The sequence below is a fragment of the Coturnix japonica genome, chromosome 9 (genome assembly GCF_054131305.1).
Source record: "Coturnix japonica strain WE chromosome 9, WE-NBRP24, whole genome shotgun sequence".
Taxonomy (NCBI): Eukaryota; Metazoa; Chordata; class Aves; order Galliformes; family Phasianidae; genus Coturnix; species Coturnix japonica.
Genome location: NC_140671.1, coordinates 9390637 through 9411795, shown reverse-complemented (window position 1 = coordinate 9411795; position 21159 = coordinate 9390637). Strand labels below are relative to the sequence as shown.

General features: G+C 46.3%; 1 protein-coding gene across 2 annotated transcripts in view; it reads right to left on the bottom strand.

Annotated features, from left to right (window-relative positions):
- Positions 1-1040: 1040 nt before the first annotated feature.
- RTN4R (reticulon 4 receptor) overlaps positions 1041-21159 on the bottom strand; it is a 76681-nt gene continuing 56562 nt past the window's right edge. For both annotated transcript variants that reach the window (XM_085509517.1, XM_015878491.3), the window contains one exon: positions 1041-3125. In XM_085509517.1, the coding sequence (XP_085365643.1) occupies positions 1696-2901 (1206 nt within the window). In that variant the 5' untranslated portion in view covers positions 2902-3125 and the 3' untranslated portion in view covers positions 1041-1695. The remainder of the gene's footprint in view (positions 3126-21159) is intronic.

Sequence of the window (21159 nt, the reverse complement as noted above, 5' to 3'; positions counted from 1 at the left end):
GACAGCTCCTGCCTCAGGCATGCAATGTGTCAGTAAAACCTTCAGCACTGGCATGAAGGGGACAAACCCAAGCAAGGATGGCTGAAAGCAGCCAGCAAAGTGCTGATTACTCCCCTGTGTGTACACACACTGGACAAGCATTCAGGCACAGGGATTGTCAGGGTCGTATCAAGGCATTTGTGAATCCCAGCACAGGACACTGAATTCTTGCTTCACCTCTTGGGCTGAGCAATGCATTTGAAGAGAAACCTGCCTGGCTTAGCTGAAGAAATCAGTGCTTGTGTTGGTCACAGAGCTCTACTGGGATCCCAGATTCATGCTGCCACACAGCCACCCTGCCTTCCTCCTTCCCATGGCTGCCTTCCCCTCCTCATGAGCCATCATGCCTACAGCCAGGCTCATACTAAGCCATGGCCCTGCTGTTGTCCTTCTCTCCTTCCCTCCTCCATGCATAGCTCTTCTGTGAAGCTAAGCTCTAATCCCAGTGCTGCAAACCTCACTGGTGCCCAGGAAGCCTGGAGACCCTCAGCCTCACTTGCACAAATATTCCTCCAGCACATGTTCCCAGGGCCTTGGGTACACCTGGAACGATGCTCTTTCTCTTCTCTGAGCAATGCCTGAGCACAAGGTCCTCCCATTTAGCACTGCATGCCACCTGCCTGTGACAGAGGGTCTTGCAAGTGTATATATAAATACTTCAAGGGCCCTATTTGACTCCTAGGGGTTATTCACCTCTACCTGAAGCCTGGAGTCCTCAGCTCCAGCTAAAAAGCCCTGCTATTCTGAGCATCCTGAAATATGAATGGCGTCTGGGGAGCATATGGGACAGCTCGAAGGGAAGCAGGAGCATCATGAGTGAGTGTTTTGTGCAAACAACCCCTTTGTTGGCACCAATTAAAGCTTGCATAACTGTGCCGAGTATGTCTTATTTATTACTGTCATGTTCAATGCTGAGCTGGCCTTCAGATCGGGTATTACTCAACACCCTTTTAATTTTTCAGCTTTTTAGCCATGCTTTGTCCCTTGCAGATGACAACCACTTAGGAAAAAAGAGATCTTTATTTTATATCTTTTTTGTTTTCTTTATACTTGTACACAAGTAAAATAAAATGCATATCTATATATACTGCAATCTCGTGAAGGAAAAGGTAGCATTCTTTAACAAATGCTGCCCGTAAACGTGGTGTGATGGAATGGATACGGAAAAAAAACCTGCAATATTCATAAACATAGGATCAAAACAGCATCAAATTCATTACCTCTGCAAATGGGAACCTGCAATATTGTTCAGTGTGATGTCAAGTTACAAACAGATTTCAGACATTCTTTTCAGACCATTTCATACACTTTTTGTTTGTTTGTTTTTTTCCTGTAAATAAACCATATTTCTTTCTCATCTGCTGTAGCAAAACCTGCTTTGTGAGTATGTGCAGTTCCGAAGACCAAAGGTATAATTCACAGGTATCAGGACAAATAAATTATGTACATCTCGGTGTTTTGTCTTTTTGTTTTGTTTTGTTTGCTTTTGTCTCGTGGGTTTTTTTTTGTTTTGTTTTTATATAAAGGCATCCAGTTAAGTTTTGTGTAACAAAGCTTTCTCGGGGAAGATGGTAGTTTGCTTTTGTTTGTAACACTTATGGAGGTCAGCAAAAGTCTAGTATTAAAGTGTCATCAACCCGGGAAAAAGAGTTAATCTTAGCAGAGTAACAGTAAGCTCCACACCAAGGGGGGGATCAAAAGGCTTAGGCTGAGCTGTAATGTGGAGCTTCTTCCTTGCTGGGTAAGGCGGCACTGGGCCTTTGATCTGTTCTTTTTAGAGCAGCCCTGCCTCTTTTTGGTTGGGACTGTGGAAGGTTCAATAGGCTCTAGAAACTCTGGTCTCAACTTGGTCAATGGAGGGTCTACAATGCTGGGGAAGGTCCCAAAAGGGGAATCGTTTATCTGCTTGTTGCTGCCATTTTTGGAAGGGTCCGTCTCAACGTACTTGGTTTTGGACATGTTCTCCTTATCCTTGAGAGGGTTGTTGGAGGACGGCCGGCTGCTGTGGGAAGAAGGACCTGCCTTGCCTTTAGCTTCGTATATAAAAGATTTATCCATTTCTGGCTGGCAGCACTTCATGGACCCATCATGGGAGCTGAGGGGAGGACTCCCGGTGGCCAGCTTACCAGATCTGGTCTTAGTGCTAAAAACACTCGTTCGAATCTGATTGAAAGAGTCGATGCATCCTTCCAAGTCAGAGCTCTGCAGCCTTTTGAGGTCTCTCCCTGCCAAGTGTGGGGGAAGGTGGCACTCCAGCTCTGAAGACGACCCTTTAAACTGCTTAAACCAATTCCAGAGAGACCGAGCCTGGCAGTCACAGATCCATTGGTTGCCATTTAAGCGCAGATACTGGAGGGACACCAGGGGTGCCATGGTTTCCCCTGTGAGCACGGTCAGGTTGTTGTTAAACAGATACAAGGTCATCACTTTCCCAAGGTCATGAAAAGACCGGCGGTGAACCAAGCTGACTCTGTTCTGGTGCAGAAGCAACCGGTCGAGGTTGATTAACCCGCGAAAGACGTTCTCTGATAAGCTCTTGATTTTGTTACCGTGCAAAAACAGATAGGTGAGGTTCGCCAGATCTATGAAGGTGTCATCCAGCAGGTTCTGCAGGTTATTATCCTGAAGGTAGAGATACTGCAAGGAAAACAATCCTCGAAAAAGCCCCGTGGAGAGCTCCATGAGCCCGCAGCGATCCAGATGTAAGGTGTGGAGGTGAACAAGACCACGGAAAGTGACAGGATTGATAGACTTCAGGTTCGTGTTGTCACTGAGATCCAGCTCCTCCAGTTTGTTGAGTCCGTAGAAGGCTCCAGGCTCAATGAGGCTGATGTTGTTGGAGTGGATCCAAAGAATTGTCATGTTGCGACAAGACGTGAAGCTGGTGGACCTCACGAGGGTTATCTTGTTGTTGTGCAAGAAGATGCGCTGGCTCTGGATGGGTATCTCTGTGGGGATTGCTGTCAGTCCTTGCTGCTGACAACTTATTGTAATCTTCGGTTCACTGTAGCACACACACGCTCCAGGGCAAGACTCCACTTCTGACTGGATGTTCAAGCAAAGCACCAAAATCAGCAGTTTGCTTCCTAAAGGACAACAGAAATAGTATGAAAATTAGCCAGGGTCACAGGAGAGCGCTTTTCTTTGTAACTCATCAGATAAGCCTGAAAATCACCCTTCTCAGCATGTTGCCATTAACCGCAAACAACACATTGCCAGGGGAGCCAAACAATTAAAATGAAGAATTAAAACCGTTCCACCGCTCCATGCAAGAGTTAAAAGCAATACACACTCACAGTGAGAGATACTGAGCACCTCCTCAGCCTTTCACATCTGGGAAGCATTTGATTCTGGTCAGAGAAATAAGCCATCTTCACTGCATGTTTGCACCATCAGTCCTGGAAACACAGCTAATGTGAAGTCGGTTCCAGGGTGCTGTGAGGAAAGCAACAGGCTCCTTGGGGCTATTTGTCTGTCACAGAAGCATTTAGGACAATTCAGCCTGTGGGAAGACACCTGCCTGGGTTACACTACATCACTCTGTGTCCCACCCAGTGCTGCTATCTCCTTAGGTTTCCTGCACTCAAAATGTAAGATTTTTGTGACTTTCCACGAACAATTTCTGATTGATCCAGTCTTTCCGCAAGACGTAACTGCAGGGGATTCTCAGAATAACTTACAGGTCAGAACAGCCTGTAGAAGCCTCAGAGCCAAGAGTGCCCTTTCCTTCTCCTTCAGCACCGGTCAGACCTTTGCACCACACACTCATGTTTCCCTTCCTCTCTCCTACCTCCCCCCTGGAACTCTGGCACTGATGAAGAGGTGAAAAGAGGGTGTTTTCCAGAGGGCAGTGCTCTTCCTGAAGGAAATCCTATGCAAGGCTTGATTCGGGGATTCCTCACACCTTGCAAAGCAGAAGTAGGTATCCTCATTCCGAGAATGCAGGCAGCCCACTGGGGTTGAAGAGCCCTTGAGAAGAAGGTTTTTCCATGGTGATGACCCCCTGCCTTCCCAGGAGCTGGGCTGAATGGGCCCTTGAATCACAATGAAGTATTTTGACTTTTGATTCATTGTGCTTTGGGAGGGGAGGGAGCAGGGGGAGGAGGTGGTGTGGAAGATGGGCAGAGATGGGCAGAAGCCATGCAGCTGACACCAGCTTCTGAAAGGGGACATGAGAAAGAGTCACTTGCAAACAGGGACAGTTTCAGCAGTACTTTACCAGCAATTAAAAGCAAGTAATTAGATTGCTTTCTCTAAACCACATGCTGAAGCTAAAACGAACGGGCAGCAACCATAGCAGTGGGAAGCTCCATTTGTGCAATTCCACGTGCAAGCAGGGACACGTGTGCCTCCTTCCTAACTCATCACAGCACCTCTGGCAAAGGGATGCTCTCCTCCCTCTCGCTGGGGAGTCCCAGCCCAGGCACACACCACAGCTGTGGGAGGATTTCTCTTCCTTGAAAGGCTTCACATGTTGTTCAGGCATTTTGATGCCTCATTACACTTTAAGGTAGAATACCAGAGTTCACAAAGTAAGGAAAAAGAGGAAAATAAAAGCTGTCAAAGAAGGCAGGATGGCGGTCACTTCTTTTGTCATGAAAGTCTGGGATCCTAAGCCTGAGTTTCCACCTAGGCAAAATAATTCACCACGTGCAGCTAATCAATCTGTGCTGATTCAATGGTCCAATATAGACAGGAGACTCCTATACATCACAGTTAACATGGGAGAAAAATAACAGCTCAGCAAGCAGAGATAATTTGAGCCTGATATTATTAGCTGCTGAGCTTCCCTGGAAGGCAGTGTGTTGAGTGCAGTATTATGACACATTCTGGCTGGCTTGTCATGTTTTGACATATCACGTCCCATTGTAGGGAGCAAAGTAACATGAGACAACTGAAATCCCCTGCTGTAGACATGTCACACCAAGAGGAACCTCCTGGGAAATTAAAACAATGCCAGCATCCCTCCGACCAACCCAATTCCACTCCAGCTGATAATGAAATGTTGTAGCAGAGGAATAAGCATTTCTGGAGCCTCTTCCACAATCTGGGACTGGGGTGACAGGTATTATGGCAGCCACGCCACACTGCTTCAGAGTCCCCAATGATTCCCACCCAGTAATAGCACCAGGACTGCAGCCTACCCAGGGAATATCCAACCATGACCCAGATGCATCCCCCACACCTTACAGATGTGTGCCATGTTCACAATAGAGTGAATGCAAAGCACCAGTCCTGTGGGAGAGGAATCACAATGACAACACTTTTGTTCCAGCCTCAGACAGGAGAGGCAAATGCATAATAAATATATGTTCACATGGAGAGAGAAAGAGAGAACATGAAGCAGCCAGAAGAAAACAAGCCATGCATATGAATACCACCCTGCCCTGTGCTAACCCCTCTGGACAACTGGGCTCTTCTCTTCCTCCAGTCACTCCAGACAGGCTACAGCTTCTCTCAGGACAAAGGAGCAGAAGGTAGGAGCAAATCCTGCTCCACTTCTTTCCTTTCCCATTGCTGCTACTGCTGCTGCAGCTGCCAGAAGCTGTGAGTCAGTGGCACCAATAGCCGGCCACCAGTGGAGCAGCATAGGGAAATTAATTACAAGCAGGGCTACCCTGTGCACTTTAATTAGGGACCTGGTGTTCATGAGCTGCTCAGATTTGCTTTTTCCATTAGAGACTGTTGCTGTCAGTCATCCCCAAAAGCTTTTCTCCAGTCTTCTTCACACTGCACAGCTCAGATCCCAACACTTTGCATTGGTGCATGTTAAAGCAACCACATAGAATAAGACCGAAATAGGCCAGATGTAACACTGCTGGGGCCTGAGTCCATTTGCTGGAAACATGTCCCTGTTCAGGGGCCCAATGGCACAACACAAGTTGTGGAATCACAGAATTTCCCAAGTTCAAAGGAACCCACAGGGATCACAGAGTCCCACTCCTGGTCCCATGCAGCATGGCCCAAACCCAATCCTTATAGCTGAGAGTGGTGTCTTAATACTCCCTGAGCTCTGGCAGCTCGTGGCTGTGCTCACAGCCCTGGGGACCTTTCCCTAACTCCACCTGACACAGCTCCATGCTGTTCATCCTATCCCTGCTGTTCAGCCCTATCATTGTCACCAGAGGGCAGGGCTCAGTGTTGCCCCTCCATTCCTTCTGCACTGGGCAGAACAAACCAAGGACCTCCTAAGCTTAACCCTAAACCATCCTGCCTTGCCCTCAGCCCCTTCCCTCTCCCCTTAGATGAACAGCCATTCCTACCTACCCCTACTGAACATGATTAAAACCTAATTGAATAGTCCCAGTCAAAAGCAGAAGATGAAAGAAAATCCAGCACCAGGAACCTTCAGTCTCTCCAAGAGTTTGGCTTTGAGTTTAGCATTTGTTCCTCCAGAGCTTTCTTAAAAGCCAGGATCCTCCTTCAGTCAAACTGCCACGTTTCCCCTTTGCCATCTCAGAAGTGTTATGACTCATGGAACTGGGAAGCAATTAAAGTGGGTCCATTATCTGTCTTTCCGCCAGTCCCCCGTGCAACTGCATTGTCAAACACGGCAATTAGAAAGAAAAGGCTCTGGGGGCCTCTAATAGATGCTTTGCAAACTTTTTAAGAGGCCAAAGCAAAATGCAATTTTCTGCAGTTTGCAGAGCCGTGGCCTTTCTCTGCCGCTCTGCTCTTGTCTCTATTGATTTGGAGATATTATAATGCGGCTTTCCTACAGCGGAGGGTCAATAATCATTTGAATTCTCTCCTGCTCGGGCATAAAGGGAGTGCTTTACAATACAAAGCCTTTTGCTGATGCACACAGCATTTTTTTTCCCTTTGTTTATAGCACAGAAACACCGTAGCTGCTAAATTCCCTATTCTGAACTGCTATTGTTTGAAATTCAGCACGACTCTGACAGATGCAAATCAGCTTTCAGGGTCTTCTGCTTTGTCCTGCGGACTTGTTGAACTTGAGTTGAATGGGCGCACCAAAAGCAGGAGGGTAGCACTTATAGGCACCTCAAGCTGGAAGTGGATTAAGAATTGAGCGAGGAAGGAAAATTGCTTCGGATGAGCAACACCCCAGGCTGCAGCTTCCCACTCTTCTGCTGCCTCATCCCTCTGCTGCAGAGGGTGGCTGGTTCATAACCTTTGTGATGGTGCAGCTGAGTGGCTTTAGGGTGAGAAGGAGGGGAGATGGGTGTCAGAGCTTAAGCAGTGGGAAACCAAGAACTTGGAGCAGCACTGGCTGAGCAGCTCCCATCTGGCTTGCACCCTCAGGCAGACTCCTGGCAGACAACTACAGCAGGAGATTTTGGGGCTGATCCACATCTGCAGCTCCTGTGGAGGCAAACCCTCCACGGGTCACTTGAGCTCTGTGTGTGTCACAAAGGGCTCAATTCCTCTGCAGGCTCAGCTGATCAGGTGTGCTCAATTTCCTCAGGCTGTTGCTGGAGTTCAGCATCCCAGCTCACAGCAAAGACATCAATCTTTTTTCCGGTGCTGAATCACAGCTGTCTAAAAATAGGTGGCTAATTCCCTTGTAGATGCTCTTGAGGGTACAAGGTGCCAGTGTGAGTGCTCCTCTGGGAGACCAGTGCTCAGCAGCTGGAGTGTGTCATCAGTGGCACATGGCAGCAACGTACAAGCATCAGCATCCCATCCCTGACTGCTACAGTCTCTGATCCCACATGCTCTGGGACTGCATGCATTTCCATTAACTTTTGGGACTGTGCTGCTCTTCATTCCCTTCATCAGTTCAACTTCAGTTCTCTTTAGTATATCCAGTATCTAACCTGAATGAGTTCAGCAGAAAGAACGCCGTATGCGGTCAGAAACGAAAGGTCAATTCCATAATGCATCCAGGCAATAGATGTGTCATTTCCCGACTTCCAGGTGTTCATCTTTTCCACCTAAATCATGCTCCCTTAATGTGATTTTTGAACTTAAAGCAAGATTGATCAGGTGCAATTCTTCGACTCCTTCCTCACCGATCTCCAAGGGGGTCTGAATGCTGATTCCTCAGCGCTGTGCTTAGGGTTGAACTACAAGATGTGGTACGCGAGCTGTGTGCAACTCAAATCTCTACTAGGGCAGCTCTGTGCACTCACAGGGCAGGTGCCAAAGCTGCTCCTGGCTGCCTCCAGTGCTCCACATCCCTGCCAGAGGATCTCCATTGCTCCCAGCACTTTGGTGGCAGCACTAACAACGTTTGGGCTGGGTTCTTCATTCTTTTGGTGGATTGCCAGAGTTTCTCTCAGCAGCATCAGGGAGAGGCAGGAAAAGGTGATATTTAACGGGTTAGGCTTCAGCCAATCTGAATACGAATTTCATGAAGCTTCCTCTCTTGCCGGAGGGTTTTTCCTCCTGCTGAATTTCAAAGATGTGCTACAAGCCACGGAGGTGTGAAAGATTCACAAAGAAAAGGTCAGGAGAATCCTTTATAGGGGAACATGTCAGGGGATTTAAATGCAGGAGTCATGAGGTCCCCATAGAACAATAACACTTGTACCAATTATTGTAGCCTAGTAATTCCCTGCGAGGCCAGGAAATAAGAAACAGAAAAGCACTGTTCACTATAACACAGGAACATGAGAAGAGCTGTACCCCACTTGGGCTGCTCTGAGGCAGTGGTCAGGAGCTGAAGCAGAAGGAACAGTGATACGAAATGGTGTGGAAAACCTTATTTTCATGGAAACAGTGGTTCAGGGTCTGCCTGAACCAGGCTTCTATTTCCCTCTGATCCCATAAATGCCACTCCAGACGTTTTTGCCCTATTCCTCTGCATCTTTTCACAGAATCACACAGAATCACAGAATGACCCGGGTTGGAAGGGACCTTAAGGGTCCTCTTCACCACTGTATGTGGAAGGAGGACTCAGGGTGCAATCTCACCATGCACTTCTATGGAGGTTTAGATGTCCCGTTCTGTCCCTTGCAGCTCTTGAACCCTGACGGCCATTTAAGCCATTGTTCAGCATCAGGCTGAGGTTTTCAGCATGCCCTCCGCATCCACAACATCACTTTGCTGAGTGGCAGTAGCTCATTCAGAGCCCATCACTGGGTTTGTTTAGGAAAGGGTCTGGGCTGTTTTCCAGTGTACATTACTTTGTACTTAGAAATGCTGAATTGCATTTGCCATCTACTCTGTGGCTGTGTATTTTACCATGAAACCTCTTGCTGCAACAAATCCTGTGCCCAAATACCCACTTTCCCTCAAGCAGAAATATGATCATAGCTCTCAGTTCTGCCCAAACCGTAAAATGGTTTTAAGCACTGACATTGTCCCACTGCTCATAATGGTTTATGCAAGAAGAGTTCACTTCCTTCACATTTTTAATATGGGGTTTATCTCTTAGATGACACCGACTGCAAAAAGCATTTGGGGCAGACAGGATGCTTATGGGAAAAGTAAACAGGAAGGGGAAGAGGGAGGGTGATGGGAATGAAAAGGGGAAAGGAGAAAGAAGGGGGGGTAAGGAAAAGAAGAAATGGAAAGAGGAAAGGGAAAGGGGAAAAAGGAAAGGGGGAAGAGGAAAGGGACAAGGGAAAGGGGGAAAAGGAAAGAGGACAAGGGAAAATGAATGGAAGGGACACATCCAGCACACTGCATGACCAGGATCATCCATTGCATCACCATCACGCAATCCTTACGCCACGAGGAGTGAAGTGAGAAGACATGCACTGTGAATCACAAAGTACAAGATTTGGTATAATCTATGTCATATTTGTCAAAAATCAGGAACAAGCAGGTGTTGAGAAGAAAAAAATAAACTCTGGTTCCTGAGGTGATTTAAATCTCCCATGGAATCCAAAGTATATCAGAAATGCTTCCAAATATTGTCACTCCGAAGCAGAATTTCCTGCACATCCAAACGCAGCACTGTGAGGGTGACTCAGAACAGGGGAGATAAACCAGATGGCAATTTACACCTGCTCTCTGCCAGCCATCTGGGACTGCACCCCACCTGGCATCTGCGCATCCCACCCCCACACCTCCAGCACTGGAAGTGCCCCCATTGCACTAGGCAGTATTTTTCTCGGTTTTCTTCCAAACTAACACTTATGTCAGCTTTTGCTGAAGCCCTTGCATCTGCATGTTATGTGGAACGAGAGGAGGAAGTCTAGGAAAGATGGGGAGGAAATGTTGCTCCATATAATCTGAAAATAGCCCATGATCTCAGTTTTGTTGTCAGCGTGGAGGCAGACAACCTTTGCAGCTCAGGAGCAAATGTGGGATGGAGAGAAGAAGGGCATTTTAATTTCAGCTTTCAACACCAGAACTTTTTCAAAGAGCAGCCAGGAATGAAAACAAGAGAGCGGAGATTTGTGGGTGGTGAGGATCAGATTTCTCTACCCCGTTCACAACTCCATTTGTTCCTCTCTGAGCCTGGAAGACCAGAGCTCTGCACCCCAGCAATCACAGTATCATTAAGGTTGGTAAGACCACTGAGATCATCCAGCCCAACCACCAACCCATGCCTGCTATCACCCCAGACCACATCATTCCATGCCTTTTCCTTGAACACCTCCAGGGACAGTGACTCCACCAACTCCCTGGGCAGCCTGTGCCAATGCATTACCAGGTCATCCCTTTGGATGGTAAAGCACCACAGCCATGCAATCACATAGAAGGTCTGTCTTAGAGAAAACGCCATAGTGGAAAGAGAGGCCATTTCTCAGTGTCCCTTAGGCACACATATGCACACATAGTGACACCAGGCCAGGCTAGCTGTTGCCTGCCTCCATTCCCTTGTCTCTCTTAGCATCCCTCCTTGCTGTTTCCAGGCATGCATCATATTCACATGGCTCATTTTTTTCATTCCCAAATAAAAGCTAGGATTGATTTTTAATAAGTCTGCAAATTCAGCCGCCGCTGTCTTTATCAGGTGTTGGCTTTGCTCCTTTACAGTTTCAGTATTAGACATGCTTGCCTGCTTTTCTGCAGCTCTCTCATCCACTCTCGCCAGATAAGAAACGCAACACCCACAACTCTATAAACATACTTCCCTGAGATGTGCAGGCTCTGTGAAGCTGAGCTAAACAGGAGTACAATGGGATGCTAATGATACACCTTCCTGTTCACAGGGAAATCAGGGAAGGATCCCAGCCCACAGCCTTGAGCCTCATGGGAGGCAGCAGCTCATGCCACCAGCCCCTAGTTGAGCTGCCCACATTTCCTACAGCAGCCATCCATCCACGCTGAGTTCAAAGATCCTGTAGTAGAATCTTAGGGATTTGCACCAGATTTCCACGTAGAAAGCTCTCATTTCAACCATTAGCTTCCATTACAGCTATAGCAGATGACAGCACCTTCTAGCTTTTTAATCAAGGTGGATAAAACCTCCCTGTCTTTAGCTCCCCCTCTTCACCCAGAGATCACGTTCATCCATTTTGCCACTACAGGGCACTAAATGTTCATTATCACCTGTTTTCCAATATGGCCCTTAAATCAATTGTAGAGCTGCTGCCCTGAAGCAGGCAGTCTCCCATCCTGACGGAGTGCCCTACATTCTGTGCTCAGAGATGGATGACCAAGCATTTCTCCCTATTAAAATTCATGGTGTTCCACCATTGCTGGTCTACCAAGCAACTGCAGTCGCTCTGCATTAGGGTTTAGCCTTCATCATTATTTATCACGGCAAAATTTGAGTCAGCTGCAAACTTTACAGGCAACTAATTTATATCTATTTTCTAGATCATTCATGAAAATAGTGAAATACACCGGGGGTGAAAGCAGAAGCCTACAAAGCTATCATGCAAGCAGCCTGTTTGTCAATGATTCTCCCAGAACAATTGCATTTTGAGAGCTTTTAGCTGCCTGTTTCTTAATCCATTTAATAACTGCCCATTGATTCAATAGCCTATTTTTGAGCAAGTAAAGCGAGTGCCTGACATTAAGGCTAAATGTGTGATGAAAATCCAGATACACGAGCAGAAACTGTTCTTCTTGGCCGCGTGCAGTACAACAGGACATCAGCCCATGCCTGGGGCTCGTTGGCATTGTTGCAATATAATTAATAGATAACAGCAACAGTGATAAGTTTAAAAACAATCCCCCCCTGGGTTTGGGAGGAGAAAAATGAGAAACAATAAAATTACTCTGTGAAGTTTAAGATTATTTTCTGGGATATACCTTGGCTGAAAGTGATGGTATTTCTTGGGTCTCTGGGACTTCTCCAGTTTGTTGATGTTCTGGAAACAGGACCTCCTTAGCACTGACAGATCAATGGCCTTTTGCTTCCCAGTGCATGCATATAAGGCATTGGTTTCTCATAGCCATGTTTGTCTGAGAAATAGGTGGTAGAAACACATTTTGCTTCAGCCTCTGAAACCCTGAAGTGAATTACTTAATTAAAAGATCCAAACCCTGAAGCTTATTGAAGACAATCTCCAACCTACAGCCAGGACATGCACATCTCCATGGGGACACAGGCTTTACACCCTGCAGTTCAGTCATTCCATGCAGAGCAGTTTTAGCACAGCAGGACTAATTTCTCCTAATACTAAGTGGCTATTAATATTTCATTATATTAAGAGAACTTTTTTCTTTTTTTTTTTCTTTTTTTTTTTTTTCCTTTCCATTTCATTTGCCATCTTTATTTGTTTAATTCACATTCCTCAGCACTGGAAGGGAGACCAAGAAGCAACTTCTATTTTAGGGGAAAAGAGAATCAAAATAACTGGGAAACTCAATCCTGCAGGACATGCCTGTTGTCAGAACAATGACATCAGGCACCATAATGGCACCTGATAGGGAATGAATCCATTTACAGACAGAATATGTCATATCTCACAACCTGGAAAAACCCCTTCAGAGCCCTTCTTGGGCTCGTAGTTAAACAAAATAAACTATTAAGTTCTCAGATACCACTTCTATGCTCTCACGCTCACGCATTCAGTTGTGGTGACAATAGCAAAGCTTGAGATTAGCAGATCTGAAGACAGGAAAACATGCCTCCTCATTCCCCCGCCTCTCTTATCCCTGCCATACTGGAAGCAAACTGTCCTTCCTATGGGGAAATAGTTTGTACAGCTTCTGACAGCAGCAAGGACAAGAGGAGCAATCCCTGCTGGTTCCACCAGGCACTATCCAGACAACACGCTTCAAAACAAGCACTCTTTGCAACAACAGCCTCAGCATGTAAACCTTTCCAGTGCCACCACCTCCCAAAGCCAAAACTTGAAGATGCTCAGCTCAGCAAATCCCTTGCAGCCTTGTATGGGGAATTAAATCCTCCTAGGATTTGTATCAGAGGGGTAGAATTAAGCAAACTGGGACAAATTCTGCTCAATTAAAAAGAGTCAGAGAGGCTCTTTCAGGTTCATTCTCTGGGTAACTTCCTTCCACCCACAATATAGGTGCTGCCATTTCTCCCTCACCACACTTGGCTTCTGATGGTATTTTTCTTGGGAGATGTTATCTGGGGTGACATCCCTCTCACCTCCACCTTTTTCTCAGAACACAGTCCAAAATGGGTTCTGATGGTGGCTTCACTGGGCTTCTACATTGATGAAGTATCTTTAGGATGCCAATTCTTCCCAGGATAGATAGCAGTACCTGGGATCCTGCTGGCATCCTTCAGTGAAGCCACCATGTATCCTCCATCCTCAAGATCACGTGCTCCAAATCCCCAAATCCACTTCATTACCAAAATACTCCAGTTCCTTTCCCAGCAGTCTGGAGGTCACCTTAAGTTTTTTCCATTCCCAAATGTGTGGCTTGACATTTGATAATGTTAAAATCTGGCAGCTATTTCTTTCTTCTCTCCTCTTACGTATTTAAATCCTCCTGAAGGTGACGCATGGCTCTTAGCCCTCATGTTAGCTGCTGGTGCCCAGAGGCTATTATCAGGGAACAGGCTAATCCTAGATTTGGAAGGTCCCTCTGGGCTTTCCTATGATGGGGTTGGGGGTTGGGGAAGAGTCTGATGACTTGGTTTGTTTAAAATTGCTGCATGAAGTGAAATCAGACATGTTCAGTGTCCTCTTCACTGCACCCCATGGGATCCTGGCCTGTTTCCATAGCACGGCATCCCCTCTTCTCTGGCTGGCCAGAGAACAGCAAGGTGTGTAAAACAGCAGTGGTGGAACAGCTGTGGTGGATGGTCACTGAAACAAGGGCTGCTGGGGTGACAGAAACCTCCCTAAGCGCTGTTAGCCCTAAAATGTCATTGCCAAAGTAGTTCTCAAAATTCATCTTCCCTTGCCTGCAAAGCACATTCACTCCTATCAGCATGAGGTTGCACACATCTGTCTCTAGATGTTAACAGACATAACTTTAGCTGGCCAAAGCAGCATGCAGAGACTTTGAGAGGGTGCCCATTGGTGGATGTCTGTTTGATCCATAAACCCTATGTGCAGAGGGAGCTGGTTGTCACATCCCCACAGTGCCTAAGTCAAGGCAGAGACCTGTGCCTTCATCTCCCATTGAGGAGATGATGTAAAATGGCATCATCTGATTCACTGTTGATGTGGTACATGAAACACGAGTTAATACTGGATTGGAGAAATGATTACCACTCTCTGCATGATCCTTACTGAAGCTTCATGTTAATTCCTTGATGTACTGAGAGGGGGATGTGTGCTGTGCTAGGCCATTGGGACGACCATTAGACCCAGACTCATTAGGCACTTTCATGAATGATCTAGAAGAGGGAGGGAGAAGATAGCAGGTTAATTAAATTTGCCCCTGCTGAGCTGGAGAGGCTTTCAGTATTAGTGGGATAGACAAATGACAGGGGATTCATGGAAGAAACAGCACGTTGATAGGAGATAGAAAGATGCAGCTAATTCTGGGGAAAATGATCTACCTTCCAAGTAATCTGTATGAAGGGGCAAAGGCTGTAGATAAAAAGAGGCATATCTGAAGAACTGCCTGGGAGTTGCAAGATGATGGTTGATAATGAGAGGAGGGAAAGTGGTTTACTTGGGACTGAATTTGTGCTCTAATGCTAGTTCCTGCCTGGGGCTCCTTAGAGGCTATCAGAAAGAATACAACTGTTGTTACTGATCCCAGTTCCAACAGTTCTTAGAGTCTGACTTTTTTGCTTAACTAAAACACCAGGAAAGTTATGCAAGTGACAAGAAAAGGAGAATCCCTATTCACACGTGACCCTGGAGGACCAGCTCTGTGCACAGGCAATTGTGTGTCCTCAGGTCTACAGAATCCTGGAAAATACAGTAGGAAGCAGGGTAGTAAGTTGACTGAGTACAAGAAAGGACTACCAGGCACTAGAGCAAGGTTCATCAACAAGGCACAGAAAAAACAAGACAGGGAAAAACCACAGAAAGAATCGTATTGTTTCTCCTCTGTTTCAGATTTGAACCTCAGGAACGAGCTGTGCAATGGCAGGTTACTCAATGAGGTCAGGATTGGCACCCACAGGAAGGCAGAGCTGAAGCAAGGCAGTGGCCCAAACACATGCCAATTCAACCCTCGGTTGGCTTGTTTGCAAAGAACTGGTCAAAAGAAAATGAGATACTTCCAGACAAAAATAGGCACTGCACAATTTCTGGCCCCAGTTGGAACAAAGCATCTGGATTTAAAGCCATCACACAGGCCAACACAGCGCCAGAGGTCAATTTTCTTGGGTTTCCTTTCTGTTGTCCTTAACGCGAGGGAAGGAAAGGATACTCAGTGTTCCACAAGAAGAGATTTACCAAAGACCAAAGAAGTGTTTGGAAAAAAAAATACACCAAGAGAGACATCAAAATATCACCTTTTCAAGGTAAAAATAATCTCATTCCATGGCAGATTGCAATAAAGTTCCCCCCAGCTCTGCTCTGCACAAGCCAGATCTTCGCTGAAATTTGCCAGTGCAAACCCAGCTGCAGTCCAAGAATTCTCTGAAATAACAGCAGTGAAATTCACGTCCCATGAAGCACAGGAAATTTCTCTCCAGAGGAGAAGCAAATGTGAGACAAAACCTACTGAGGGAGCTTAAGAGCACTTGAAATCATTTCTAAAGAGAACATCCTCCAAAAACAAGGAGAGTTCAAGTCAAACGTGGAAGTCTGAGTATTCCATCACCAATAGTTCTTACTAAACCACGTCCCTCAACACAACATCCAAACATTCCTTGAACACCTCCAGGGTCGGTGACTCCACCACCTCCCTGGGCAGCCCATTGCACTGCCTGACCACTCTTTATAAATAAATATATGCCATCTACACACCCCTCATGTCTTTCTATGTTCTATAATGGTCGATCAGATAATATCCAGGAACAAACAATTCAGTGAAGGAAACTTAAGAAACACAAGATGCATTTAAACCTACAGTATAACAAGAATAGACCAGAAGTCTTTGATTTCATTCTGTGTTGGTAGAGATGGGCAACATGTGATACTTCAAAGCGCACACTGAATTGGCTTTGATGGAACAGCAGGTCCCACCAGTGACGCATCCTCTAAAGAGGCACATCATCACCTCTGCCTCTTCTGCACTTGCTCACCCACGCTTCTCATGATCAACCAGCTGGACCCTGATGCAAAACTGCCATCAATCACCTTTTCTCTGTGGACTGTCTGAAATAATACACGAAGTAAAGGACTGGTATAGTAACTTTGTCTGAGATCATCACGAACATTTCAAATCATATTTGCATGAAATATGAATTAATGAGTACACCAACGTGACACCGAGGAGGACCAACCTTTAAGTGAAATAGTTTGAGTTGAACACCTGATGAAGTCACTGACCTGTTATCCCCAAAAGAAAGAACAAATATTCTGACATTTTAGAATATGGCCTTTACAGAGACTCTGACATTAGAAAGAGAAAACAACTTTAGACTACAAGAACAATTTACACCAGATCTGGAAATCCAGGCTAGCTGGAAATAACCAAGTCAACACTAGAAGTACCACACAAGTCACACTTACTGCCCTGGCATGGCAGACTGGACTCTAAAAGGACTGAGTTAGAGAGGGTGACCAAACATGATATTTTCCAGGCAAAAGTGGATGCCAGGTTGGATATTACAAGATTATTCTCTGCAAGAGTGGTCAGGTGATAGAACAGGCTGCTCAGGGACATGGTGGGGTCACCATCCCTGGAGATGTTCAAGAAACATTTAGATGTTGTCCTGAGGGTCATGATTTAGTGGGAAATATTGGTGGTAGGAGGGCAGTTGGACTGGATGATCTTGGAGGTCTTTTCCAGCCTTGGTGGTTCTGTGATTCTATGAGTGCCACTGCAGAAATAAAGAATAAAGAATATATCCTCTGTGCAGAGACATCAGATCCCACATGCAGGTTAAAAACCACCAGTTTCTGTCAAAAGAAGACAGTGGTATCAATTCATAATGATGATGGTGATTTATTAGCCTTGTGGCACATGTCTCCTCATAGATCTGGTGCCCTATGTAACTTGAACACATCTAACTGCTCTTCTCTGGCAGATGTACAAGCTTAAAGCTATACTTGTGCATCACTAAGTGGCAACTCAGTGGTTTGGGTCCAGAGGAAGAGGAGCAGCTTCAAGAACCTGAACTCTCAAGATCAGAATCACATTCAAGTAGGCTCAAGAGGAACCTGGGACCACCCTGAAGGGCTGAAAGATGAAATATGCTGAGCAGGAGTCTACTATGATATATACAACAAAAGCTTGCAGAGTGGGCCAGGGCATGGAGCTAAGAGAAGGACAAAGGAGGGAGTCCTATTTCAGACCTTGCTCTGAGATTACTCTAGGTTTAGAAAGAGAAACTGCAGAATAGCTCATCCCTTCCATATTTAATACACTGTTTGGGAGTGACCAATGAAAGCCAGGCTGCACGGACCAAGGAGCTTTCTGCATCAGTCTTGGATCATAAATCTCCATGTCATTCTGATGGCAACAATGGAGGTGGACTTCACCTGGAAGCCTCCATGACTTATTTGGAGCTTGTTTCTTGTTGGCCTCATGTCCAGACAAAACCCAAGCCCACAGATGCAGTGGAACTAATTCATATCTGTACTTTCAGTAAGAGCTGTAGGGAGAGGTGCATCCTGCATGAAGCTGCCTCGAGTGCCCAACAGCAGCCTGGGTGCTGCAGCCCTACAGTTCATTGCCCCATGGGAATACACTCCCAACTGAGGGTAGTTATGAGATTAACTGGCTTTGAGACTTTTCATATTCATTCAGAGTGCAGCACTTGGACACCGCATTCCCTGAGCAGCAGGGACAGCTTCCCTACCCCAGTTATTATACAGGGGGGTCACACGGCTGAGCGCATTGCAGGTGAAGGACTTGTTGCTGTTTGGGTGACAAGGGCTGGAGAAACACCTTCAAAATCAGTCACCAAATGTGGCAGGCTTCATGCTGAGAAACAGTTGATAAACACTTCATTGAAAAGATGTCAGAAAGAGAGGTATCCAAGGGCTGCAGAGGAGAACCCTGCCATCCTTTTCTCCCTTTCCTCCCAAGCAGCTGCTGTATCACTGCATGCTGTATCACTGCTGTTGCAGCCTCTTCTCTCGTGCTGAACTCCAGCCTTTGCTCCACTTTATTCACCTTAAACCAAAGCATCTCTCTCACTTGCAGGAGAAATATTTTGGGGAGGAATGACATTCCATCACAACTCCCTTGACATTAACATGGCATACAAAATAAGGGGGAGCTCTGACATGCTTTTAAACCTGGGAAAATCAAACAAGCAAGTCACAACATTACCTTGTGGTTTCCTTGACAGAATACGATCCACAGTGATGATTTCCCCGAGTGAGATTACAGTGCTGTCACTGCTATGGCACAACACAGAAATTAGCAGATCAGGCTGGTGATGAATGCATTGCCTCCTCATTACACACCGCCTGCTCTGATCCCACTGTCCCCTCAGCTTGCACAGGGAAGGAAAGGAGAGGGAGGGCAAGGAGTCCCCTTGAGACTCAACCAAGCTATTAAGGCAGGGATTGCTCTGAGAGCTCTGCAGGTCGTGATTACTTCCAGGGTTTTGTCACTGATCATAAGATATGTAGCAATTTATTTTTTAAGTCCCAATTCTGGACTCAGGAGCTCAGCTCAGCCTTCTTTTTGGACATCATTTCTTCCTTTTTGTTCCAGCAAAGGAGATGAAAGCATTAATTCATCTATCTGTCTGTCTCCCAAACCATCAGACGGAAGGAGGTGAATGAAAAGGTCCCAAACAATCTGCTGAGAATTCTGTTATAAAATAACAAAACAAAACAGCTAATAAAAACAAGTTTGATAAAAGGAAGGAGAAACGCACCAGGAATGGTGTCGAAGAAGATGGTTGGAAGGAACAGATAGGAGGGAGGGAGGAAGGTGCTGACAACCAGCAGGGCAGAATCTGCTTAAGGAAGCACAGAAAGAGGCAACTGCTCCAGCTGACCTGTGGGCTTTGATTTAAAGAACTGTGCCTTCTGCGGTCCAGATGACCAATAAGTGCTCATCGCTTTTAAGAAAGCTCTTGTGCCTCAATATAATTCACTCCTGATTGCCTACATTTTCTTAAAAGAGCTCATTTAGGGCTGATTTAAGTACTGCTGGGAAGGCCAGGCAGGCAGGAGCGGAGCGGGAGCTGAGATTTACAGACTCGGTGCCAGGCACGGAGCACAAGAGGCTCTCCCACCTGCAGCAGCAGTGCTGGCATTGACAGTAGGTTCCTAGGGAGAGTGAGGGTCAGAGATCCCCAAATGATCCTGGAGATGATTGGTGGCAGTTATAAACCTTACAAAGCCCCGTTTCCTCTTCTTTATAGAATCACAAAATCATTAAGGTAGGAAAGACTACTCAGATCCCCAAGTCCAACCGTCAGCCTATCACAACCATACCTTCTAACCACATCCCTCAGTGCCACATCTCCATGTTTTGTCCCATTTTCTGTCACCCAGGTATCCCTTAGCAGGTCACAGAATCATAGAATCATCGTATCACAGAATGGCCTGGGTTGAAAAGGACCACAATGATTATCCAGTTTCAACACCCCCTGCTATGCGCAGGGTCCACCAGACCAGGCTGCCCAGAGCTACATCCAGCCTGGCCTTGAATGCCAGCTTAGATATCAGGAGAAATTTCTGCTTGGAGAGAGTGGTAGTGAACTGGAATAGGCAGCCCTGGGAAGTGGTGGAATCATCCTTAGAGGTGTTCAAGAAAAGGAAAAGGACTGAGGGACACAGGTAGTGTGGTATGGTGGGAGTGGGTTGGGGTTGGACTAGATGGCCTTAGTGGTCTTTCCCAACCTTAGTAATTCTATGAACCTGTGATACTATGAGGCTCTTGGATGCTCAGCACCAAAGGAGATGCATCTTAGAGCACTGCTGCTCCCTGGTCTCCCAGCTTCATCTCCCAGTGCCCGTCATGTGTTTGCCCACACACAGTGCTTCCCAAGGCTGGGTGCTCAGTACATGCCATGCTACTTTCTGTCTGGATCTTCCTTTGATCAAATCATTTACATTTCTCAGTTCTCCTAATTTCAGCTCTGAACCCAGTATCAGAAGTCACCAGCTCCCTGCCCCAGCCACACCTGGGCACCCCCAGCAGCCGGGAGTGGGGGAGAACGAAACCCAAACATGCTGACACCACATTGGTTTTGTAGTTCAGTGAGTACTATTCCAAGTCATCACCTTGCCACATCATCCTGAGACACAGCAGGCATCCTGCCTGCTGAATGGGTTTCCTTTGGTTCCTGGTTTGTTTTTGTGGTAGCAGATGGCACTCCCCACTACCAAAACTTTGCCACATAAGCCCAGTTTAGTTATTTTTCTTTCACAGAAGAGCACAATGCAAACAGCATCTATTCCCAAGGTTGTTGCACTGACAAACTGATTACAGTGCTTCTCGTGACAGGTGGACAGGAGCTCACCAATAGCACAGGAGCCCTCCCACACACAGTCCTTGTCAACATGTTCTGCAGACTGGGAGAATTTCCTTGCTGGCCATGAGTTCTTTAGCTTAGAGCCCACTGAAGGCAATCACACGTTCCTGCTGTTAGGATAGGCTTCAAAGAGACAGATGACAACACAGCCCATCTCTGGTGGCAAAGGGAGAGCTCTTGGCCTCACTGACCTGTATCCAATTGCAAAGGGAAGGATGATGGGCTTAGCACTGTAGAGTCCAAGCAGCACCAAAGCACTGAGTGGAAAAGGAAAACAAAAGTTTTAACCATGTATGTGTTTGTTTTGTAAGTGTTCT